At 38.7% G+C, this 22,977-nt stretch overlaps 1 protein-coding gene across 1 annotated transcript in view; it reads right to left on the reverse strand.

Moving 5' to 3' along the window:
* Positions 1-21,825, reverse strand: part of EPSTI1 (epithelial stromal interaction 1) — a 110,659-nt gene extending 88,834 nt beyond the window's left edge. The window contains exon 1 of the mRNA XM_066383714.1: positions 21,311-21,825. Within this exon, the coding sequence (XP_066239811.1) occupies positions 21,311-21,468 (158 nt within the window). The 5' untranslated portion in view covers positions 21,469-21,825. The remainder of the gene's footprint in view (positions 1-21,310) is intronic.
* Positions 21,826-22,977: the final 1,152 nt, after the last annotated feature.

Here is a 22,977-nt window from a genome sequence, read left to right on the forward strand (position 1 = left end):
ATGACCTCATGGTCCCTGGCTTTAGCCCAAAGGTCACTGGCTTGAAACTCAAGGTTGCTAGCTTGAGCCCAAGGTCACTGGCTTGAGCAAGGGGTCACGAGTTCAGCTGGAGCTCCCCGGTCAAGGCATAAATGAGAAAGCAATCAATGAACAACTAAAGTGCTGATGCTTCTCATCTCTCTCCCTTCCTGTCTTTCCCTGTCTGTCCGCCCTCCTCCCTCTCTCTGTTGCTAAAAAATAGTAAAAGAATGGTCAGCTGTGCAGTTTTGGCAAATCCAGCAAGACATAGAAGAGTTAAAGAAGCCCAAGGAAGGTTGTCTTTTCAGAATATTTGGGATTAGCATCCCTTTAAAGAAGAGTTAAATGATAAGTAAATTGGCATTTGCATAAAAACCTGGACTATACATTACTTTTTCTAAATTACTAATAGACTATGATCTAACTATGTAAACATGTCTTAAGCAAAACTCCTTAAGATTATTTGTAACTTAAAGGAAACAATTAGAAATGCAAGATATAAGGAATTATATCTAAATCTCTGCATAGAACATTTAAAAATGATATGCATTATTTATTTCTTATTTTAGAATAATGCATTAAATTATTTTTTAAATATTTAAAGGTAACTCACCCCTCAGAGATCTCAATTACAGTTTTATTTGGGTATAATTCAGCCCAATCAATATTCTGTACATATTATTACACAGTTGCATTAATATCTTAAGTCCAAATTTATATCCTGCTTTCATTTATAAGTGGTTTTCTCAATTATATATGTAACAAGTTTAATATTAAATGGCTCCACAATAGTTTATATCATAGGTGCATCATAATATAATTACTCACTTTACCATTTCAGTTGTTCACTTTTATAAACACTCTTGCAGAACATACCAAGTGTAAAACATAAGGCTTTGCACAGAACAACAGCCACAAGAAAACTCTAATAGTCCTCTAAAGTCAGCACCTGAATAGGAAGGAATGTGAACTCTATTTAAATTTTCTTCTTTAGCTATCCCATTTGCATTTCCAAACTCCAGAGACAGTTTGACCGTGTGATTAATTTCTATTCATATGCTTGACTCGCCTCAATTCTTAAACTAGAACAATGCTTGGAAATAAATGTTCCTACTTTCAGACTACCTACTTTCAGACTTATTTTATAGGAGAAAAACAAATAAATAAAGCCATCTAGTAAGACATATATTGGAGTGTATCTTTTACGATATGCAATTATAATTATTATGTAGAACATAACAGACTTCTATTTTATATACACAGTAAAGGACCTCGCCCCGAATCACTAGTACATCTCTTAGTGACTGCATCCCTGGCTGCATCTTCCACAATGGATATAATTTAGTTTTTCAGATTATCTTTTTACATCCCTGGTTCTGGCTCTTCCCTCTCATATCTATATCCTGGTTCCTGATCCTTCTCTTTGTTCTGTGTTCCAGGGTTAATGAGAACTACTGAAACAAAATAGGATTGATAAATAATATGTCATTAAAGTTACTAAGTAGTTTTCCCCTACAAAAAAAATACGCATTGTAGTTCTGAGCCCAGGGTAAACTGTATAAATCTTAACTATACAGCTCCATGACGAGACTTCTTCTATCTTCTCCAGATTCCAAAAGAGGGAGAGGCACCACAAACTTTAGGATATGATCTAAATTACTTTTCCCCAACTTTTTACCTTACATTTTAAGCCTATGAGCAAAATTAAAATATTGTGTAAAATGAAAACGCACATACCATTTAGCTAGAGCTACCAATCGTTAATGTTTCGTCACACTTGCTTTTCTTCTCTCCTCATTTTTTACTTATTTTTTTCTGAACCATATGAAAGCAAGCTACAGAGTCCTGACACTTCAGCACGCATCTCCCAGGAACAAAGGCAGTTCTCCTACCTGAACACAATAACACTATCACACCAAGGAACTTAATATTAATGCAATATTGTCTAATATTCAATCTATACTAAAATTTCTAACTTGCTCAAATTTTTATATTCTTCTCCACCGCCACCTTATCCCAGACCCAATCATGGACTATATACTCTTACGGTTTGAGGTGTCTCTTTTAAACTCTGATGTCTAATCCATTTCCTTGACCTTTTGCTTCCTTTCATGAGTGACATTTTTGAAGAGCTCATGTGTAATGATTAATTTTATGTGTCAACTGAACTGGACCACAGGATGCCTAGATAGCTGGTTAAACATTATTTCCAGATGTGTCTCTGAAGGTATTTCTGGAAGATATTACCATTTGAATTGATAAGCGGCGTAAAGGAGATGCCCATCTTTAATGTGGGTGGGCATCATCCCATCCACTGAGGGGCTTCATGAGCAGGAAAAAAAGGGGGGGCAGAGGAAGGTTGAAACCACTCTGCCTGACTGTTGGGCTGAGACCACGATCATTGGTTCTCTGGCTTTCAGGCCTTCAAACTGCACTACCTGCCTTCCTGGGTCTTCCGTGGCAGATGGCCCCCATGAGCAAACACCTTTCAATAAGTCTATCTATTATCTATCTATCTATCTATCTATCTATCTATCTATCTATCTATCTATATGCTGACTAATACACCAGGTAAACTCTCTTAAAGAATTTATAGAATGCCTCAATCTGAAATTGAGAAATGATTATTTCCCTCACAATTAAATATTTAGGTTAAACCTTATTGGAAATAGTACCACATAGAAGTTGGTATCCAAGAAGCCATTGTTGGAAATACAGTTGTTTCCTCGTACAAATAAATAATAAACCAATGTGAAAAACAGTATCTGCCTGTATAACAGAGAGCTATCACATTTTAAAATAAAGATTAGAAAGAAAACATATCTTCTTCTGCCTGTCACCTTCTGTTGGCAGTAGAAACTAAAGGGTATAATGGCCCTACGACTTTCTACTTGGCAATAAAGAGTCAAAAAGCACAAGCATAACCTGCACATTAAAAATAAAACTGTCTTTATAGCAAACTGTTTAAAGTGTTTATTTCTAAGGATTGAAATGGCAGGGGACTTTATATTATTTTTGCAATGTTTGAGTGTTACACAACTTCACTTGTACAATAAAGGAAAAATATTCTTAATATTTTTAAATGAGAAATATTTAAAGTAAAGATCTAGGGGCTCACATGATTTCTGCTCTTACTCATTCCATAGTAAAACAATCACTGGGTAATACTAGCCCTTGAGTTTTGTTTTGTTTTTATTTTTGTTTTTGAAGGGAGAGAGAGGGTAAGAAGCATCAACCCACATTGATTCCTTCTCATATGTGCCTGGCTCAAGCTAGCGACCTTTGGGTTCAAACTAGCAACCTTTGGGATCATGTGGATGATTCCCTCAACATCAAGTCAGCAACCCTGAGCTCAAGCCAGAGACCTTGGGTTTAGAACCAGTGACCTTATCCAGACCTTGGGTTTAGAACCAGTGACCTTAGTGTTCCAGGTGGACACTCTATCCACTGTGCCACCACCAGTTAGGTTAGCCCTTGAGTTTTCATAATGGTAAATGTCTTCAGTTTTTCTGTAAGGTTTTAGTGGATTGCCTTTTAAGTGTTAATATATGAGGGGAAGGTAAGAATTACAAACATTACAGAACAAAGGACCCATCATCAGTTGATTCTCTGATATAAAATAGACACTTCAAATGCAGTTTTCTCCCTTTCCTGTTCAGCTTTTGTCTCAGATTCAAATACATTCTGAATAGATGCAATTAACCTAATGATATGTATAACCTTACAGCACTGTACTGACTTTGAAGTAACCTTACTGTGTAATTGAACTAAGTTTCCTTTTTCCTCATTTCTACTGTGCGTCTATCTACTGATTATTATAGGTATTATGTATTTTCGAGCTTTCACCACCCTGTTGATTTATTGTTTCACTGTTTCAGCTGTCAAAGGCTTTTTGAGAAATGCCTGCTCGTTGCTGATGATATTGTATTTGAACAAAAATGATTACTCCCTAAGACTTGGCAGGCTGCAAATTCATACTATACTGAGGCGTGGAACTAGTGCAGAAGAGTTGGAAATTCACTCTAAGCAGGACCATAATTTCTGTTCTCCTGCATAAACAGGAAGGTAAATTTGATCTAATCAACCCCAAATGTCTTTTCTTTCCATTCACTCCAATAATCTCTTCTGCCATGCATAGAAACTCTGCTTTTCAAATTGTAGGAGGTATCCCACCAATGGAAATTTTTAACAAATAATCAAAGAAATGTCAAGAGTGTATCACATATAGCAAGGATCCCCACAGAAACTTACAAACTTCTTCTCTATCCAAACCATTTTAAAACTATAAACAAATGTCTCATTATTGTGTTTTTAGTACTACTAGCTTGTAGAAGTTCCATTTTCTTGATGTGAAGATATGACAACTGATAGGAAATTCAATAGCTATTTGCACTTCACTCCTCTTTCCAGCTCTACATCATGTTCAGGATCCTGGCTGTAGGGGATAAACTCAGGTCTGAGTGCTGGGCCTGAAACTTTGGGAAATCATTTCATCTCTCATGACTCAGCTTCTTCATCTATAAAGTAACGGTGTCTTAACTGTGAAGAGAAAAATTTAACAAAGTATATAATGCGTTTAGCACAAGCTCTTGTACATGGTTAAGAGTACTAGACATAAAAGTTCGTTATTGATTGTTGTTTTACTTTTGGTCTCTCAGTTTAACTATTTCAGGTTGCAAGTGATTTACCTTATGTTACCTCAGTATTGCAATGCTTCCTCACATTTCTCATTTCAAAAATAAGTCAAGGCCCTGGCCGGTTGGCTCAGCGGTAGAGCATCGGCCTGGCGTGCGGGGGACCCAAGTTCGATTCCCGGCCAGGGCACACAGGAAAAGTGCCCATTTTCTTCTCCACCCCTCCCCCTCCTTCCTCTCTGTCTCTCTCTTCCTCTCCCAGCCAAGGCTCCATTGGAGCAAAGATGGCCCAGGCGCTGGGGATGGCTCCTTGGCCTCTGCCCCAGGCGCTAGATTGGCTCTGGTCGTGGTAGAGCGATGCCCCGGAGGGGCAGAGCATCGCCCCCTGGTGGGCAGAGCGTCGCCCCTGGTGGGCGTGCCGGGTGGATCCCGGTCGGGTGCTTGCGGGAGTCTGTCTGACTGTCTCTCCCCGTTTCCAGCTTCAGAAAAATACAAAAAAAAGTCAAATAGGCAGAATTAGTTTGGTAGTAGAATCTGTTAATCATTGAGGTACCTACCCAGCTTACTGAGCCATATTATTAACATGAAGTTAGAAATTCATTAAACAGTATCTGTTAAATACTACTTGTTGTGTTACAAACTTCCTGAGTGCTTATGAGTCTTGCCTGGAAATTGGGTTAAGGAGCCCCCTAAAGACTAGCCATCCATATTGAGCCATCAAGAAGAGTAGTTACCAGAAGCAATCACAGATTTTTCTATGTATTACTTCAAAGCACTAACAGGAACTTTGGCATTATTCCGTTCTCCATTTCCAGGGAGGCCATCTAGCATCTACACACAAAGCTTATTTTCTCACAGTCTTAGGGAGAGACAAAAGAGAAATCTGGAGCATTGCAGTGAGGAAGAAGGAGTAAAAGCAGTTTTCTGTCAGCTCTCATAAGTTTGTAGAAACTTGCACTCTGTTTAAGACTATTTTATGTGTCTGGTTTGGATTCAAACAGGGCGACTCAGGACTGACTTGTATTTGATCATCTGTCTTAGACATAAGAAATTATACTTCAGGTTTCAGCATATACACATCAATTCTTAAATAATAATGTTTATAAAAACTGGATTAATACTATAACTTAATGACTATGTTATTATATATCCCACCTTCTATCCCAATTTAAAAAATATTTTATAGTAATGTACCACAGTGCTTTAAGGGGAAGAGAGAGAAAAACCAGAGATTGACCATTAATCAATGGCCTTAGTTGACTCTCCCTTTACTCTCCTTTGAGAGTTTGAAGATGAAGGGAAGGAAAAATATTAGTTACCAAGCATTATTTTCTTTCCAGTAGCACAACAAGCTGTGGAAAGTATTAAAGTTCGAGTAGGAAAGCTGGGGAATGACACCTGAGCCCCAAGGGAGGAAATAAGAGAAAGGAGTGGGCTTCCTGAGTACACATAGAAAGCACTCCAACAGACACAGTGCCTAAGTTGTTGTGGTCAGGGGGATGAAGCATCTTAAAGGCTATGTCAGTTTGGATTCTCCAAGAAGTGGACGTCAAGATGCCTCAAGATGGGATGAGAGATGGCAGAGATTTACTGGGGGAACACCTACGAAGGATAAGAGGAGAACAAGCAGGAGTACACAGGGTAAGCCTTGAGAACATGGGATGGTCTCATAGTTCTGAAAGGAGAAAGGGAAGGAAGATTGACAAGGAAGAGCCTCAAGCTGCTGCTATATAGTTCTGTGGAAATCTTGGCTAGGTCAATAGGGAGTCTTCTGGCAAAAGTCGACCAATAGTGGAGTTCCACATGGGCAGCCATGGGCTGGCATTTGTACCCAGTTGGGCTCATTTTTAGAATGTCATTTTATTTTCTTCAAACAGCATCAAAGGGACCACTTCTGTTATGGTAATAGACAAGTATCTGAGTGAAGTGAACCCTGCCTGTATAACTATCATAGGCAAGAGCCTGTTGCCAAGAATTGGGTTAATGGAGGTAAAAACCCCATCCAGAAAAACCCAGGGCTTAGTCTTATAGTTGTCTAGCTATAAATGAGTAAAAAGAGCAAATATTGAAAGGAAGGGTAAAAGATTATTTTGGATTAGGAGTTTATGGGAGCTTTTTTCTCCTTAAGTCTGTATAGATAGCTTATGATATTTAGGGACAAAATAAAATCACCAACTAAAAATAATTGGGGTGACCTGTGGTGGCGCAGTGGATAAAGCGTCGACCTGGAAATGCTGAGGTCGCCGGTTCAAAACCCTGGGCTTGCCTGGTCAAGACACATATGGGAGTTGATGCTTCCAGCTCCTCCTCCCTTCTCTCTCTCTATCTCTCCTCTCTCTCTCTCTCCCTCTCCTAAAATGAATAAATAAATAAAAAATAAAAAATAAAAAAATAATAATAATTGGGAAACTCAATATAAAGTAGTAATTACTTATAATTATTTAAATCCAAATATAGTCAAGAACTCGGCCTTGCCTTGGAGTCAACAAGGTAATAGTCCTCAGGAATCATTTTAAGAGACTGTCTTAAAAGTCTATTTATATGTAAGGTAGTGTTTTAAATCAGTATGTTTTTACAAGGCACAAACACTCCATTTCAGGATGATGGCATAGTACTTAATAAACATACATTCAATGAATTTAAGGCCATCAGTACTCAATATTTTACTGGATATTTATTTGCTTTATGCATAAATGTACAAAGATCCAGTAAAACACTGTAAATATCCATCAAAATATCTCTACATACACACAAATGTGCACACACATACTGAAAAGGAAACCCTGAGAGATTGGTACTAACTCATTGTAAGTAGTAACAAACTGAGGCATAAAGGCTGAGCACCATGTTTAAGTTCAAGTAATGGCATAACCAGAACGTGAACTCACATTGCCCTGGTATCAAAGCCAATGCTCCTGTGTCCACACTGAGGTCTTCCTAATGAATACATGGAGGGGGTGCACACAAAACCAGGTCAAATTCCAGCCCTTTATCACATGATTAAGCTCATATTGAGAGTGAACAAATTAAGCCTGAGTGTTAAACACTTGATTTTATCTTTATTTTTTCTTAATTTTCCATTAGCAAATGCTTCCAATTTCTCTCCAAAATAATAATAATAATAATAATAATTCAAAGCTTAACGGTGTCTTTAGCCAGTGGCTCAGTGAATAGAGTGTCAGCCAGGCATGCAGATGTCTCAGTTCAATTCCAGATCAGAGCACACAGCAGAAGTGGCCATCTGCTTCTCTCCCACTCTCACTCCCCTTTCTCTCCTTCTTCCCCTCCCACAACTAGTGGCTTGATTGTTTCGAGCGAACGTTGGCCCTGGGAGCTGAGGATAGCTCAGTTGGTCTGAGCGCGAGCCCAAGATGAGGATTACTGAGTGGATCCTGGCTGGGGCACATGCAGGAGTCTGTCTCACTATTTCTCCTCCTCTCACCTAAAAAAAAAACCCAAAATGGCTTTTGTTGTTGTTGATGATGATGATTTTACTGAGCTATTATTTTTCCATTCAACCATTTTCCTTGTTTCTGACTTCCATTGAAAGAAACAAGTGAGAAAAACTGTAGATATAAGTGACTAATGCAGATATAAGAAATATTTAGAGTGGTCCAATAGGATCTCGATAATAAACACCTTAAAAAGAATATATCTTATAATGATCTATTATTGTAATTGGTTCACATGAAAGTAAATAAATAAGAGGGTTCTGTGAAAGATACTGAACTCTCCCATGTACTCTCTAATAGTCTATTGGCAAAGCCTAGAAATCACAAAACAGTATGCAGTAAAAAATTGCCCCTTGCTGAGTGAGTTGGTCCAGCAAGATTCTAGGGCAAGCCTGACCTGTGGTGGCACAGTGGATAAAGCCTCGACTGGGAAATGCTGAGGTTGCTGGTTCGAAACCCTGGGTTTGTCTGGTCAAGGCACATATGGAGTTGATGCTTCCTGCTCCTCCTCCCCTTCTCTCTCTCTGTCTCTCTCTGTCTCTCTCCTCTCTCTCTCTCTCTCTCTCCTTTCTAAAATTAATAAATAAAGTAAAAACAAAAATGAAAAAAAAAAGATTCTAGGGCAAGTTACAATCAAATAAGAAAACAGAGTGACGTCAGAGAAATGGCGCCGTAAGGAGTGATACCGATAAATCTCCCCAAAAATTCAACAAGATCTTCAACCAGAGACAGAAAAATCTATCCTTGGAGCCTCCAGAAGTTCCACACTAAACGTGAAGGTATAATTGAGTGAAAAATTGACTAAATATATAATCAACCCCGAAGGAAATAAGGAGGAAGAAACACTCCGCCTTCCTCACTAACCTAAATAAGGGCTGCTTTCACTGGGAACTGAGAGTATAGGAACTAAGGCAGGCAAAGGGTGTGAATAGATCCAGACTGCGGCACAAATGTTCGAACCAGGCTGTGGCACGGACATCCAAGCTGAGGAAAAACTGTGCTTGTGGCAACCCAGTCAACACAAGCTAACGCTCGCGCCAAATCCAGACAAAGAAAAGCACTTGGGACAGCCATCCGCCCGATATCCTGGTCGGCGCTCGCAGATAGTGGGCGAGAGATTCCTCCTAGAGTCCTGGGAGTGGGAGCCCGTGTTCCCGGACAGAGGGGTAGAGTCAGAGGCCTTTGTGTGGGCCAAAACCGGAATCTCGGGGTCGCCCCTAAGCCCCAAAAAGCAGCACACGGGGAGGGAGCGGGAGTGAAATTCCCTATGCTGGAACTTTTCTGTGTGGGTGGGGCGCCTCACCAGGAGTGAGAGGCAGCTGGCCTGATCCCCTGGTTGGCAAGTGCAGATAGTGAGCAAGAGATTCCCCCAGGAGTGGGCGCCTGTGTTACCAGACAGAGAGGCAGAGTCAGAGGTCGTTGTGTGGGCCGAAGCCCCGCCTGATTATGCTAGGGGCTCTGACTGATTGAGCCTTACCCAGAGCCCTGTGCTGAGTGGGAATAGAGTGGGGATTTGCCAGCTCTTTGAGCCTCTTACTCTCCAGGCAGAGGCAGCAGCAACCCCATAGTTGGATCCTCAGGCTATTAATTCAGGAAGGAAAGACTAAGAGAGAGGCTCCAGGAACACAGACTCTCTCATTGGCGGAGCCTGCAAATGCTAATGAACCTCGACTGCCAACGAGACTGAAGCCCAATATATGACATCACCATAGAGACTTATCAACTGCAAACCTCTACCTGAGCGTGCCACAGGGGCAGAACCCGGGGTACAGAGTCACTGACCAGGAAGAGGGAGAGAAAAGAAAAAGCAAGAAGATAACCTCTCAAAATCAAGAATAATCCACAGACATTATAACCTATCCCATTTTATTATATTTGTTCAATTGTTTCTCTTATTTTCTTGTCTTGATTATTTTCTTCCTCTTCCAATTTGGTCGTTTAATTCTCTGCCGGTCTTACTCTCTCCTCTCCTTGAACTACACTAACAATAAGTGTTACATCTCCCATTAACTTTTCTTTCTTCTTCCTTTCTCTCTATGAGGGTTGCACTCCAAAACCCTTAACTCTCTCTCTCTCTCTCTCTCTCTCTCTCCTTTTATTCTTTTTTCTTCTTTTTGTGTTTTCCTTTTTCTTTTTTTCTCCCTCTATATTAGTTTCTTCTTTTCTCCTTTACTTCTCCTCTCATTCAATCCTCAATCACAAACAAATTTTTTTATCTGGGACTCAAATTTTTCTTTGTGGTGCTTTGGGGGTTTTTTACTTTGCTTTTTTAACTCACTAGCAGTGCTCCCAACCTGGCTCTCCATTTTATCTAGTTCTTGCTCCACTAAATACAACAGTAATTTTTTAAATTTTTCCCCCTTTTTCCTGTTTCTCTCTTATTCCTCTCATCATATCTCTTAGTCAACCATCACCTAAAAGCAAATCATTTTATTCTTGACCCAAATTTTTTTCTTTTTTGCATTTTGTGGGTCCATACCTCCTTTTTTGCCCCTTTATCACTTCTCCCCAACTGAGGCCTTCCATTATAGGTAGCTTTTGTTCTATTTAGCACAGTATAATTCACAGTTCACCACAAAATTTTTTCAAGAAGGAGGGGAGAGGAGAGAAGAGGGGAAAAAGGGAGGGGGAATAATAATTATTTTTATTTTTTTATTTTTATTTTTATTTTTTTTAACTTTTTATTCTTTATTAATTCTCATTAATACTATCAACAAAATCACCCTCAGGTGCCATTAAGGAAAAGGAAAATGAATATCATGGATACAAAAGACAGAGAGGTAGCACAGATAAATGAGGAAAAATCTATGGAGAAAAAATTTAATATATTGGAAACCTTGGAGCTAAATGACAGAGAATTTAAAATAGAAATCCTAAAAATACTCAAAGATATACAAAAAAAAACACAGAAAGGCAATTTAGGGAGCTCAGAAAACAACTCAATGAACACAAAGACTATATTACCAAAAAAATTGAAACTATAAAAACAAATCAAACAGACATGAAAAACTCAATTCATGAGCTGAAAAACAAGGTAACAAGCTTAGCTAATAGAACAGGCCAGATAGAAGGTAGGATTAATGAAATAGAAGACAAGCAACTTGAGGCACAACAGAGAGAAGAAGAAAGAGACTCAAAAATTTAAAAAAATGAGAAAGCCCTACAGGAATTATCTGACTCCATAAAAAAGAATAACATAAGAAAAATAGGTATATCAGAGGGAGAAGAGAGAGAAAATGGAATGGAGAACATATTCAAACAAATAATAGATGAGAACTTCCCAAGCCTGTGGAAAGAACTAAAGCCTCAACTTCAGGAAGCAAACAGAATTTCAAGTTTTCTTAACCCCAACAAACCTACTCCAAGGCACATCATAATGAAAATGGCACAAACCAACGACAAAGAAAAAATTCTCAAGGCAGCCAGGGAAAAGAAGAATACAACATATAAAGGAAGGTCCATTAGATTAACATCAGATTTCTCAACAGAAACTCTACAAGCTAGAAGAGAGTGGACCCCAAAATTTAAAGTCCTGAAAGAGAGGAATTTTCAGCCACAAATACTATACCCATCAAAGCTATCCTTTGAATATGAAGGAGAAATAAAAACATTCACAGATACAGAAAAGATGAGGGAATTTATCATCAGAAAACCTTCACTCCAGGAATTACTAAAGGGGGTTTTCTAACCAGATACAAAGAACAAAACAAAACAAAACAAAACCACAAGTAAAAGCTCCACCAAGGACACAATAAAACCGAATTTAAACTGTGACAACAACAACAACAACAAGAAAAGGGAGAGGATGGAGATTAACAGTAGCAAAGGACGATGGAGTGCAAAAGTACTCACAAAATAGTGCACTACAATGAACAGGGTAGGAACCCTTTTCACTACTTAATGGTAACCACCATTGAAAAAACCACCGCAGAAGCACAAGATTTAAAAAAGATAACAACAGAGGAAAGATGTATGGAATACAACCAAACAAAAACAAAACATAGAAAAACGAAAGAGAAGAATCAAATAAGACACAAAACTAACAGAAAGCAATGTATAAAATGGCAATAGGGAACTCACAAGTGTCAATAATTACACTAAATGTAAATGGTTTAAACTCACCAATAAAAAGGCACAGAGTAGCAGAATGGATTAAAAAAGAAAATCAAACTGTATGCTCCCTACAAGAAACTCATCTAAGCAACAAGGATAAAACAAACTCAAAGTGAAAGGCTGGAAAACAATACTCCAAGCAAATAACATAAAAAAAGCAGGTGTAGCAATACTCATATCTGATAATGCTGACTATAAGACAGCAAAAGTACTCAAAGACAAAAATGGTCATTTCATAATGATTAGGGGACGCTGAATCAAGAAGACATAACAATTCTTAATATATATGCACCAAACCAAGGAGAACCAAAATATATAAGACAGCTACTTATTGACCTTAAAACAAAAACTGACAAAAATACAATCATACTTGGAGACCTCAATACACGGCTGACGGCTCTACATCAGTCATCCAAACAGAGAATCAATAAAGATATATTGGCTTTAAACAAAACACTAGAGCACCTGGATATGATAGACATCTACAGAACATTTCATCCCAAAGTGACTGAGTATACATTTTTCTCCAGTGTACATGGATCATTCTCAAGAATTGACCATATGTTGGGCCACAAAAACAACATCAGCAAATTCAAAAAATCGAAGTTGTACCAAGAATATTTTCTGATCACAAAGCCTTGAAACTAGAATTCAACTGCAAAAAAGAGGGAAAAAACCCCAAAAAATGTGGAAACTAAACAACATACTTTTTTTTTTTTTTTGTATTTTTCTGAAGATAGAAATGGGGAGAGACAGCCAGACAGACTCTCGCATGCGCCCAACCAGGATCCACTCAGCACGCCCACCAGGGGGCGACGCTCTGCCCCTCCGGGGTGTCGCCCTGTTGTGACCAGAGCCACTCCAGCACCTGGGGCAGAGGCCACAGAGCCATCCACAGTGCCCGGGCCATCCTCGCTGTAATGGAGCCTCGGCTGCAGGAGGGGAAGAGAGAGACAGAGAGGAAGGAGAGGGGGAGGGGTGGAGAAGCAGATGGGTGCCTCTCCTGTGTGCCCTGGCCGGTAATCGAACCCGGGACCACTGCACACCAGGCCGACGCTCCACCACTGAGCCGACCGGCCAGGGCCAACAACATACTTTTAAAAAATGAATGTGTCAAAGAAGAAATAAGTGCAGAGATCAAAAGATATATACAGACAAATGAAAATGACAATACGACATATCAGAATCTATGGGATGCAGCAAAAGCAGTGATAAGAGGGAAGTTCCTATTACTTCAGGCCTATATGAGCAAACAAGAGAGAGCCCAAGTGAACTACTTCACACCTTAAGGAACTGAAAAAAAGAAGAACAAAGACAATCCAAAACCAGCCGAAGAAAGGAGATAATAAAAGTCAGAGCAGAAATAAATGAATTAGAGAACAGAAAAACTATAGAAAAAATTAATAGAACAAAGTGCTGGTTCTTTGAAAATATCAACAAAATTGACAAACTCTTGGCAAGACTTACCAAGGAAAAAAGAGAAAGGACTCATATAAACAAAATCCAAAATGAAAGAGGAGAAATCACATGGATATCATGAATATACAAAGAATTATTGTAGAATACTATGAAAAACTATATGCCACTAAATTCAACAACCTAGAAGAAATGGATAAATTCCTAGAACAATATAACCTTCCTTGACTGAGTCAAGAAGAAGCAGAAAGCCTAAACAGACCAATTAGTAGCGAAGAAATAGAAAAACCTATTAAAAACCTCCCCAAAAATAAAAGTCCAGGTCCAGACAGTTATACTAGTGAATTCTATCAAACATTCAAAGACTTGGTTCCTATTCTACTCAAAGTCATCCAAAGAACTGAAGAAGAAGCAATACTTCCAAACACATTTTATGAGGCCAACATAACCCTCATACCGAAACCAGGCAAGGACAGCACAAAAAAAGAAAACTACAATATCTATAATGAATACAGATGCTAAAATGCTAAACAAAATACTAGCAAATCAAATACAACAACATTAAAAAAATAATACATCATGATCAAGTGGGATTCATCCCAGAATCTCAAGGATGGTTCAACATACGTAAAACGGTTAACGTAATACACCATATCAACAAAACAAAGAACAAAAACCACATGATCTTATCAATAGATGCAGAAAAGGCATTCGATAAAATACAACACAATTTTATGTTTAAGACTCTCAACAAAATGGGTATAGAAGGAAAATATCTCAACATGATAAAGGCCATATATGATAAACCATCAGCTAACATCATATTAAATGGCACAAAACTGAAGGCTTTCCCCCCTTAAATCAGGAAAAAGACAGGGTTGTCTACTCTCTCCACTCATATTTAATGTGTTACTAGAGGTTCTAGCCAGAGCAATCAGACAAGACAAAGAAATAAAAGACATCCATATTGGAAAAGAAGAAGTAAAGGTATCACTTTTTGCAGATGATATGATCCTATACATCGAAAACCCCAAAGAATCCACAAAAAGACTACTAGAAACAATAAGCCGTAAGGTCGCAGGATACAAAATTAACATACAAAACTCCATAGCCTTTCTATATGCCAACAATAAAACATTTGAGAACAAACTCAAAAAAATAATCCCCTTCACAATTGCAACAAAGAAAATAAAATACCTAGGAATAAACATAACAAAGAATGTAAAGGACTTATATAATGAAAACTACAAACCATTGTTAAGAGAAATCGAAAAAGATACAATGAGATGGAAGAATATTCCTTGCTCTTGGATAGGAAGAATAAATATAATCAAGATGGCCATATTACCCAAAGCAATATACAAATTTAATGCAATTCCCATCAAAATTCCAATGACATTTTTTAAAGAAATGGAGCAAAAAATCATCAGATTTATATGGAACTATAAAAAACCCTGAATAGCCAAAGCAATCCTAAAGAAAATTAATGAAGCTGGGGGCATTACAATACCTGACTTCAAACTCTATTATAGGGCCACGACAATCAAAACAGCATGGTATTGGCAGAAAAATAGACACTCAGACCAATGGAACAGAATAGAAAGTCCAAAAATAAAACCACATATATATAGTCAAATAATTTTTGATAAAGGGGCCAACAACACACAATGGAGAAAAGAAAGCCTCTTCAACAAATGGTGTTGGGAAAACTGGAAAGCCACATGCAAAAGAAGGAAACTCGACTACAGTTTGTCCCCTTGTACTAAAATTAATTCAAAATGGATCAAAGACCTAAATATAAGATCTGAAACAATAAAGTACATAGAAGAAGACATAGGTGCTACACTCATGGACCTTGGTTTTAAAGAACATTTTATGAATTTGATTCCAAAGGCAAGGAAGTGAAGGCAAAAATAAATGAATGGGACTACATCAGACTAAGAAGTTTTTGCTCAGCAAGAGAAACTAAAAACAAAATAAACAGACAGCCAACTAAATGGGAAATGATATTTTCAAACAACAGCTCAGATAAGGGCTTAATATCCAAAATATACAAAGAACTCATAAAATTCAACAACAAACAAACAAACAATCCAATAAAAAAAATGGGAAGAGGAGATGAATAGATACTTCTCCCAGGAAGAAATACAAATGGCCAACAGATATATGAAAAGATGCTCATCTTCATTAGTTATTAGAAAAATGCAAATCAAAACTGCAATGAGATACCATCTCACATCTGTTAGATTAGCTATTATCAACAAGACAGTTAATAGCAAATGTTGGAGAGGCTGTGGAGAAAAAGGAACCCTCATTCACTGTTGGTGGGAATGTAAAGTAGTACAACCATTATGGAAGAAAGTATGGTGGTTCCTCAAAAAACTGAAACTAGAACTACCTTATGACCCAGCAATCCCCCTACTGCAGTGTTTCCCAACGTGGGGCCCACGCCCCACAGGGGGGCAATTCGATAGTTAAGGGGGGCAATTTGAAAATGGACTCGACATGACTTTAACTCTTTCACCCCGGGCTATTTAAATGCAATGCTAGATATCGGTGCCAAATTTAACAAAAAATGCAATTCTTAAATAATTGCGGTAAATAATTATTAAGTATAATTTTGTTTGACGAGACCAAAATATCAACTAGGTGATTGGCGTCGTCAAGTAAACTTCATCCTGGGTTCACCGCGGAGCGTGCCGTCTGCCGCGGGGAACCCTGGACGTTTTAAAAACTCGCTAAACAACGCAGTTATTCTCACCTAATTGGCCCATCGCAACTTCTGTAGTGTTTCACATCATTCAGTTGGTGTTAATTTGAAATAAGTGTCAGTCAAAACTGTTGTAAAAGCTCGTTGATTTAATAAATATACATATATATATTGTATAGATATAATTGGTAAGTATTTGATTTTATTTTTATCAATATTAAACTCTTTATTAAGTACTTCTTGCATCGGGGCTAGAAAGCACTAATATTTTATAAATATTTTGGGGCTATAATAGTGCATGCACGACAATTTTAATTTTAGAAGCATAACTTTCCAGAAAATTTTGTCAAGTGGAAAAAATATATTGATAGATACCTTTTGATTTGCAGTGGTAGTGTAGTAAATGTGTTATATACATTTAAATAAATATGAATTTTTAGTATACGTTTACTCTATGTCACATTGAATATATTTTAACATATATTTTAATATTAGTTTTTAATTGATCTTATTTTTATTTCTTATAGCCCATAGTAAAATGAGTGTTGCAAGCAAGAAAAAAAACTCGTCAATATTCGGAGGAATATTTAAAATTTGGGTTCATACCCTGCTGTTCACGATGAGCGGATTCCTTTTTGTCTTTTATGCCAGCAATGCTTGACCAACGAATCAATGAAATGAGGTCGTCTTGAGGCGCATTTGAAGGCGAAACATATGCTCATATTAATTCAGATTTGAGTTACTTTAAAACTTTAAAGAAAAATTTTGAAAAAAGAACATTAAAGTCTCTATTTACTGCTCATACTTCAACTAATAATTGTGTTCTTGAGGCTAGTTATCAAATTTCTTTATTCATCGCTAAAACTGGAGAAAATCACACTATAGGAGAGAATTTAATAAAACCGTCAATATCAGCATTTCTTAAAACGGTTCTTGAAAAAGATGACAAAGATGTAAAAGCTATGCCACTCAGTGACAATACTGTTAGCAGAAGAATAGACGAAATGAGTGAGGATATTGAAAAACAACTTATTGAAAAGCTGAAAACAAGAAAATTCTCCTTGCAAATGGATGAATCAACTTTGAGAGACAGTGAGGCAGTATTGATAACTTATGTAAGATGTATTGATAAAGGACATTTTGCTGAAGAAATGTTCTGTAAAAGATTAGAAAGCACCACTACCTCCAAAGATATATATAATAAGCTAAAAAACTACTTAGATGTCAATGATATACCAATGAAAAATATAACATCTTGTGCTGCAGATGGTGCTCCCAATATGATGGGCAAGAAAAATGGCTGCTTAAAATTGATAAAAAATGCAAATCCAGAAATGATTCTTGTGCATTGTGTTATTCATAGGGAAAACTTGGTAGCTAAAAACATCTCGCCTGTTCTGAATGAAGTATTACATACAGTAATAAAGTGTGTTAATGCTATTAAAGCTAGTGCCAAATGTGAGCGTCTTTTCAAGCTATTTTGTGAAGAACAAAATGAAGACCATGTGAGACTTTTACTTCACACTGAAGTAAGATGGCTATCTAAAGGAAACTGTTTGAAAAGACTTATGGAACTGTTTGATACTCTTAGTGATTTTTTAAGCGACAAACCTGAAATGAAGTATCTGTTAACAATAGATGGTAAAGCATTTGTGAGTTATTTAGCCGATATCTTTGAAAAACTAAATATATTAAATAAGCAACTTCAAGGAACAAATAAAACTCTTGTCGATGCAAAAGCAAAGATATTTGGTTTCATTACCAATATTGAGTTATGTCAGAAACATATTAACAACAAAAACTTTAAACAGTTTCATTGGCTCCAAAAATGTGAAGTAACTGATACCGCTTTACTTGTTGTCAATCATTTGAATATTCTATGGGCTGATTTAAAAGAAAGATTTTCTGATTTAAAACAAATTGATTTCCCAACATGGATGATGCAGCCAATGTTAGTGGATTTGTCTGATATATCAAATATGCAGTATCAAGAACTCGCAGAATTGCAAAATGATGAGTCAGTTAAAGCTTTATTTAATATCAAAGGAACGATGGCATGGCTTTGTGAGGGAACAGAAATCAAATACCCAAATTCAACCAAATGTGCAAGAAAACTATTGCTACCATTTCCATCTTCATTTTTAGCTGAATGTGGATTTAGTGCTGTAAATGATTTACTGGTAAAAAAAAAAGAAATCGACTGGATATAACACGACGTGGAGACTTGAGACTAAAGCTTACCAAATTGGAACCTAATATAAAATCTCTGTGCAGCAAGCATCAAGCGCAAGGATCACACTAAATTAAAATAATAAATTAATATAGAAAAATCTGTATTAAAATTATTTGGAATTTAAATTTCTGTTTTTCATTATATGTTTTGAAATTTTACTTACTGTGTTTTGTTAACAATTTCATAGTGATTTCTTCCTAGAACCTATCATTTATGTTTATTAAGTGAACAAATCAATTTTTTAATGTTAAAAATTATGTATGTTACATAGGGGGGGGCATAAAAATTTTAGAAAGGTTAAGGTGGGACATGGCACAAAAAAGGTTGGGAAACACTGCTCTACTGGGTATATACCCCCCAAACTCAGAAACATTGATACGTAAAGACACATGCAGCCCCATGTTCATTGCAGCATTTGTTCACAGTGGCCAAGACATGGAAACAACCAAAAAGCCCTTCAATAGAAGACTGGATAAAGAAGATGTGGAACATATACACTATGGAATACTACTCAGCCATTAGAAATGATGACATCGGATCATTTACAACAAAATGGTGGGATCTTGATAACATTATATGAAGTGAAATAAGCAAATCAGAAAAAAACAAGAACTGCATTATTCCATACGTAGGTGGTACATAAAAACGAGACTAAGAGACATTGATAAGAGTGTGGTGGTTGGGGGGGGAGGGAGAGGAAAAGGGGGAGGGGGAGGGGCACAAAGAAAACTAGATAGAAGGTGATAGAGGACAATCTGACTTTGGGTGATGGGTATGCAACATAATTGATTGACAAGATAACCTGGACATGTTTTCTTTGAACATATGTACCCTGATTTATTGATGTCACCCTAGTAAAATTAATTAAAAAAAAAAACAAATAAGAAAACAGATGCAACTGCTAATGTTTATGAAATTATATGACTTTGCAAACAAATGATATCTAAGTAGATGCTTTTTAATAGAAAGCAAAACATATAGAGGGTGTTTATCATCAACCTGAAACTAAATGTCCATGACCTCTGATACATTAAATGATACAATGTATAGAGGTATAGGTTACTTGAAATTAATGAGTTTCTATTGTGGCAAGATACCTCTTATTCTAAAGGGGAGAGAAATGCAGCAATCTAACATTGAAATCACCTAGATTATCCACCTCAACTAAGGTTAACCCTAAACTGAATAACATTAAAAGCCTGGTACTTATGAATTCCCACTACAGTTAAGGGATGAAAAAAAATCTATTTATTGGTCATGAGGTTATGTATTGTTCCTTAGCAACCAGCATTTTTCTTTCATGTGACTAGAAGTTGATAAAAAGAGGAAACTGAAAATGGAACCATTTGGACATTTCAATTCATAGGGGCAGCACCTCAAAAGCAGTAAGGACTTTTGGGGGGTTTTGTTTTTGTTTTTTTAAGCGTGAGAAAGAGAAGGAGGGAGGTGGAGATAGACAGGAAGGGAGAGAGATGAGAAGCATCAATTTGTAGTTTTGGCACTTTAAGTTGTTTATTGATTGCTTCTCATACATGCCTTGGGGGAGGGAGAGTAAGCCAATGACCCCTTGCTCAATCCAGCGACCCTGAACTCAAGCCAGTGACCATGGGGGTCATGTCTATGATCCCATACTCAAGCCAGGTACCCTGTGCTTAAGCTGACAACCACAAAGTTTCAAACCTGGGTCTTCAACATCCCAGTTTAATACTCTGTCCACTGCACCACCACCTGGTCAGGTAAAAAGCAATAATGTCTTTACAAACCATACTGTTGAGTTATATAGACAAGCTGATTCCATTGGGCAGAAAAAGGGAATCACTGACACTTTGCATAATAAATGTTTCCCAGATACCAACTGTAGTCCCTGAACCAAAGATCAAGAGTAAATAGTATATGTCCTGGCTGGGTTGCTAAGGTGGTTAGAGCACCATCTGAATACACTAAAGTCTCAGGTTCATTCCTGGTCAGTGCACATATAAGAACCAACTAATAAATGCATAAATAAATGGAACAACAAGAAATCAATCTCTCTCTCTCTTTCTCTCTTTCTCTCTCTCTCCCGTACTCTCTCAAATCAGTAAACAGAAAGTTGTTATTTTTTATTTTTAAAAAAGTAAATAGTACCATTCCAATGAAGATCACTTAAAATCAGGGACAGGAAACTTCAGTGACTACTTCACTCATCAGTCTACCCTGTCTGGTCCCAAGGGGCTAGTTTCACCTGGGAGTTCTGTTGGGAGGCAGGGTTTGGATCTACCCGGGGTCACATGCCCTCTTCACCCTTACTTTGCAGCTGATGTGGAGGGACCATACCATATAGGGCACCCATTTTTAATACAGGAAGGAAAGTTCTTTCCATACTCTAAGAGTATGAAGTTCTGAAGATACCCGGGAGATTAGTAAGAGGCAAAGGCAGTTTCTCCACACCCTCTCATTCAGTCCTTAGCCAGTCACCAGCATCAGGAGGCCAGAGATCATGAAAGGAATGGGGGCTCAGGTAAGTATGTAAAAAACCGCAGACCCACACATTCAATTTATGTGTGCTTTTAATCAGGCAAGTGAGCCTTCATTCTCTCAAAAACCCTGGTGTTGGGCTCCTGCGGTTTCACACTCCAATGATCAAGAAGGTATCGGTGAGTATGTCTGGGGTGCAGGGTCCTGCCTTCTCCACCCCCCCACCCCCACCCCGCCCGGGTCCACCCCGCCCCGCCAAGACCTGCGGTGAAATACTTACAGTCTCTGCCCCGAGGGGCCCTGGGGAGTCGGCTCCAAACTCGGTCTAGGGATTTGCTGCAGATGCGGCTCCCTGCGCCGCACAGAAGGGTCCCGGGCCGGGTGGGGGGCGGAGAGGGAGCCGAGCCTCGGGCCCAACACGTTGCTGCGGGTGTACATGACTCAGAGCCCGCGGGGACCGGGCGCCGCCGCTGCGGGAGGGATGCGGGCTGGGACGCTTAGCGAGTCTCAAGAATGCGAGTCCGAAGACCAGGGCAGGGGTTTTAACAGCTGAGTTTCGATTTCTTGCTACCGGCTGCAGATCGCGCCCGCCCCGGGGACTTCCTTCCGTCCCCTCGGACACCCTCGACTTGGTCGCAGGCCACATCTCCCGCCGCTCCGGGCAGGCCCCGCCCCAGGTGCTGAGTTGAGTTGACTTGTCAGGTACAGGTGAGGCTCTTTCAAGTCTCACAAACAAACTTAGAGGATAATAAAGGCAACATGATCAGCCACAAACATCTTGTGAGTGAGTAGCTACAGGTGACTGGAATCCTGAAAGATGCTTCAGGAACTGTTTCACAGGTAACCCTAAATTGCGGTCACTACTCGGTATTTGAGACTATATATTAACCTTCAGATGCCAGAGATAAGGTCAATACTTAAAACCATCTCATCAAAACCTTGCCTTCATCAGGGTGACTGCTCTTTGGTTGTTGCGCACGTACTTTCAAGTGAAAGGAAATGGAAACTGAAATCAAAACAGAGAAAACACAAAACCGGAGAAGCCAGCAGAATTGTAGGCAGCCTGGCTAAGTAATTGATCAGACATTCAAGAAATCTTGATTCAATACCTGCTCTGTGCAAGATATTGTACAATGATTTAACTATGGTGTGGGGATTTTTTAAAAATATGTGTTTGCAAGATGCTGAATCTGTAAACAGAGGGGTATTAAAAACTCCCAGGTGATTCTGATGTGTGCTGGGTTGATCACCAGGGTCACAGTGGAGGCTATACAAAGAGGAGAGAAGGCACTTCCCTCACATACTCCGTATTTGAGGGGACAGGTAAACAGGTGCTAATGCTGCTGTGGGATAAGTGAAATAACAAGATGACTGGTAAATCTAGTGGTTGCTCAGGGAAACTGGGGATAGACCTTTGAGAGATTCAGGGAAAAGGGACATTTGAGAATGAGCCACCAAGACACTGGAGTTCACTAGGAAGGAGACACAATGACAGAGTCTTGTGGCTTAAAATAGCCAGATGTACACCCAACTCCAGGTGGGGTGGTGGGGCTGGAGCACCCCAGTGCCAGGCCAGTGAGCCTTTCAGGGGCTGGATTGTCCTTATTAGGGAGCTCAGAACAGAGATGCATGCAGCTGATGAGAGAAGGAAATTCAAGCACGGGCAGGGCAAATGCACAGGGCCTAGGGTAGGGCAGCAGGGGAGAAGGTAGTGGCAAGGAACGTGGAAGAAAAGGGAGTCGAGTTTCCATGGCAGCCTAAGGCATTCGAGCTCTATCAGGGAGGCCAGAGGTCCTTAAACTTTAACAAGCATCAAAACCACCTGGAAGGTGGGTCATAACAGACTTCTGGGCCCCAACCCTTGAGTTTTTGATTCAATAGGTTTGGAATAAGGCCCCAAGGATGTGTATCTCTTTTTGTGTGTGTGACAAAGACAGATAGAGGAAC

The sequence above is a fragment of the Saccopteryx leptura genome, chromosome 4, assembly GCF_036850995.1.
Source record: "Saccopteryx leptura isolate mSacLep1 chromosome 4, mSacLep1_pri_phased_curated, whole genome shotgun sequence".
NCBI classification, from domain to species: domain Eukaryota; kingdom Metazoa; phylum Chordata; class Mammalia; order Chiroptera; family Emballonuridae; genus Saccopteryx; species Saccopteryx leptura.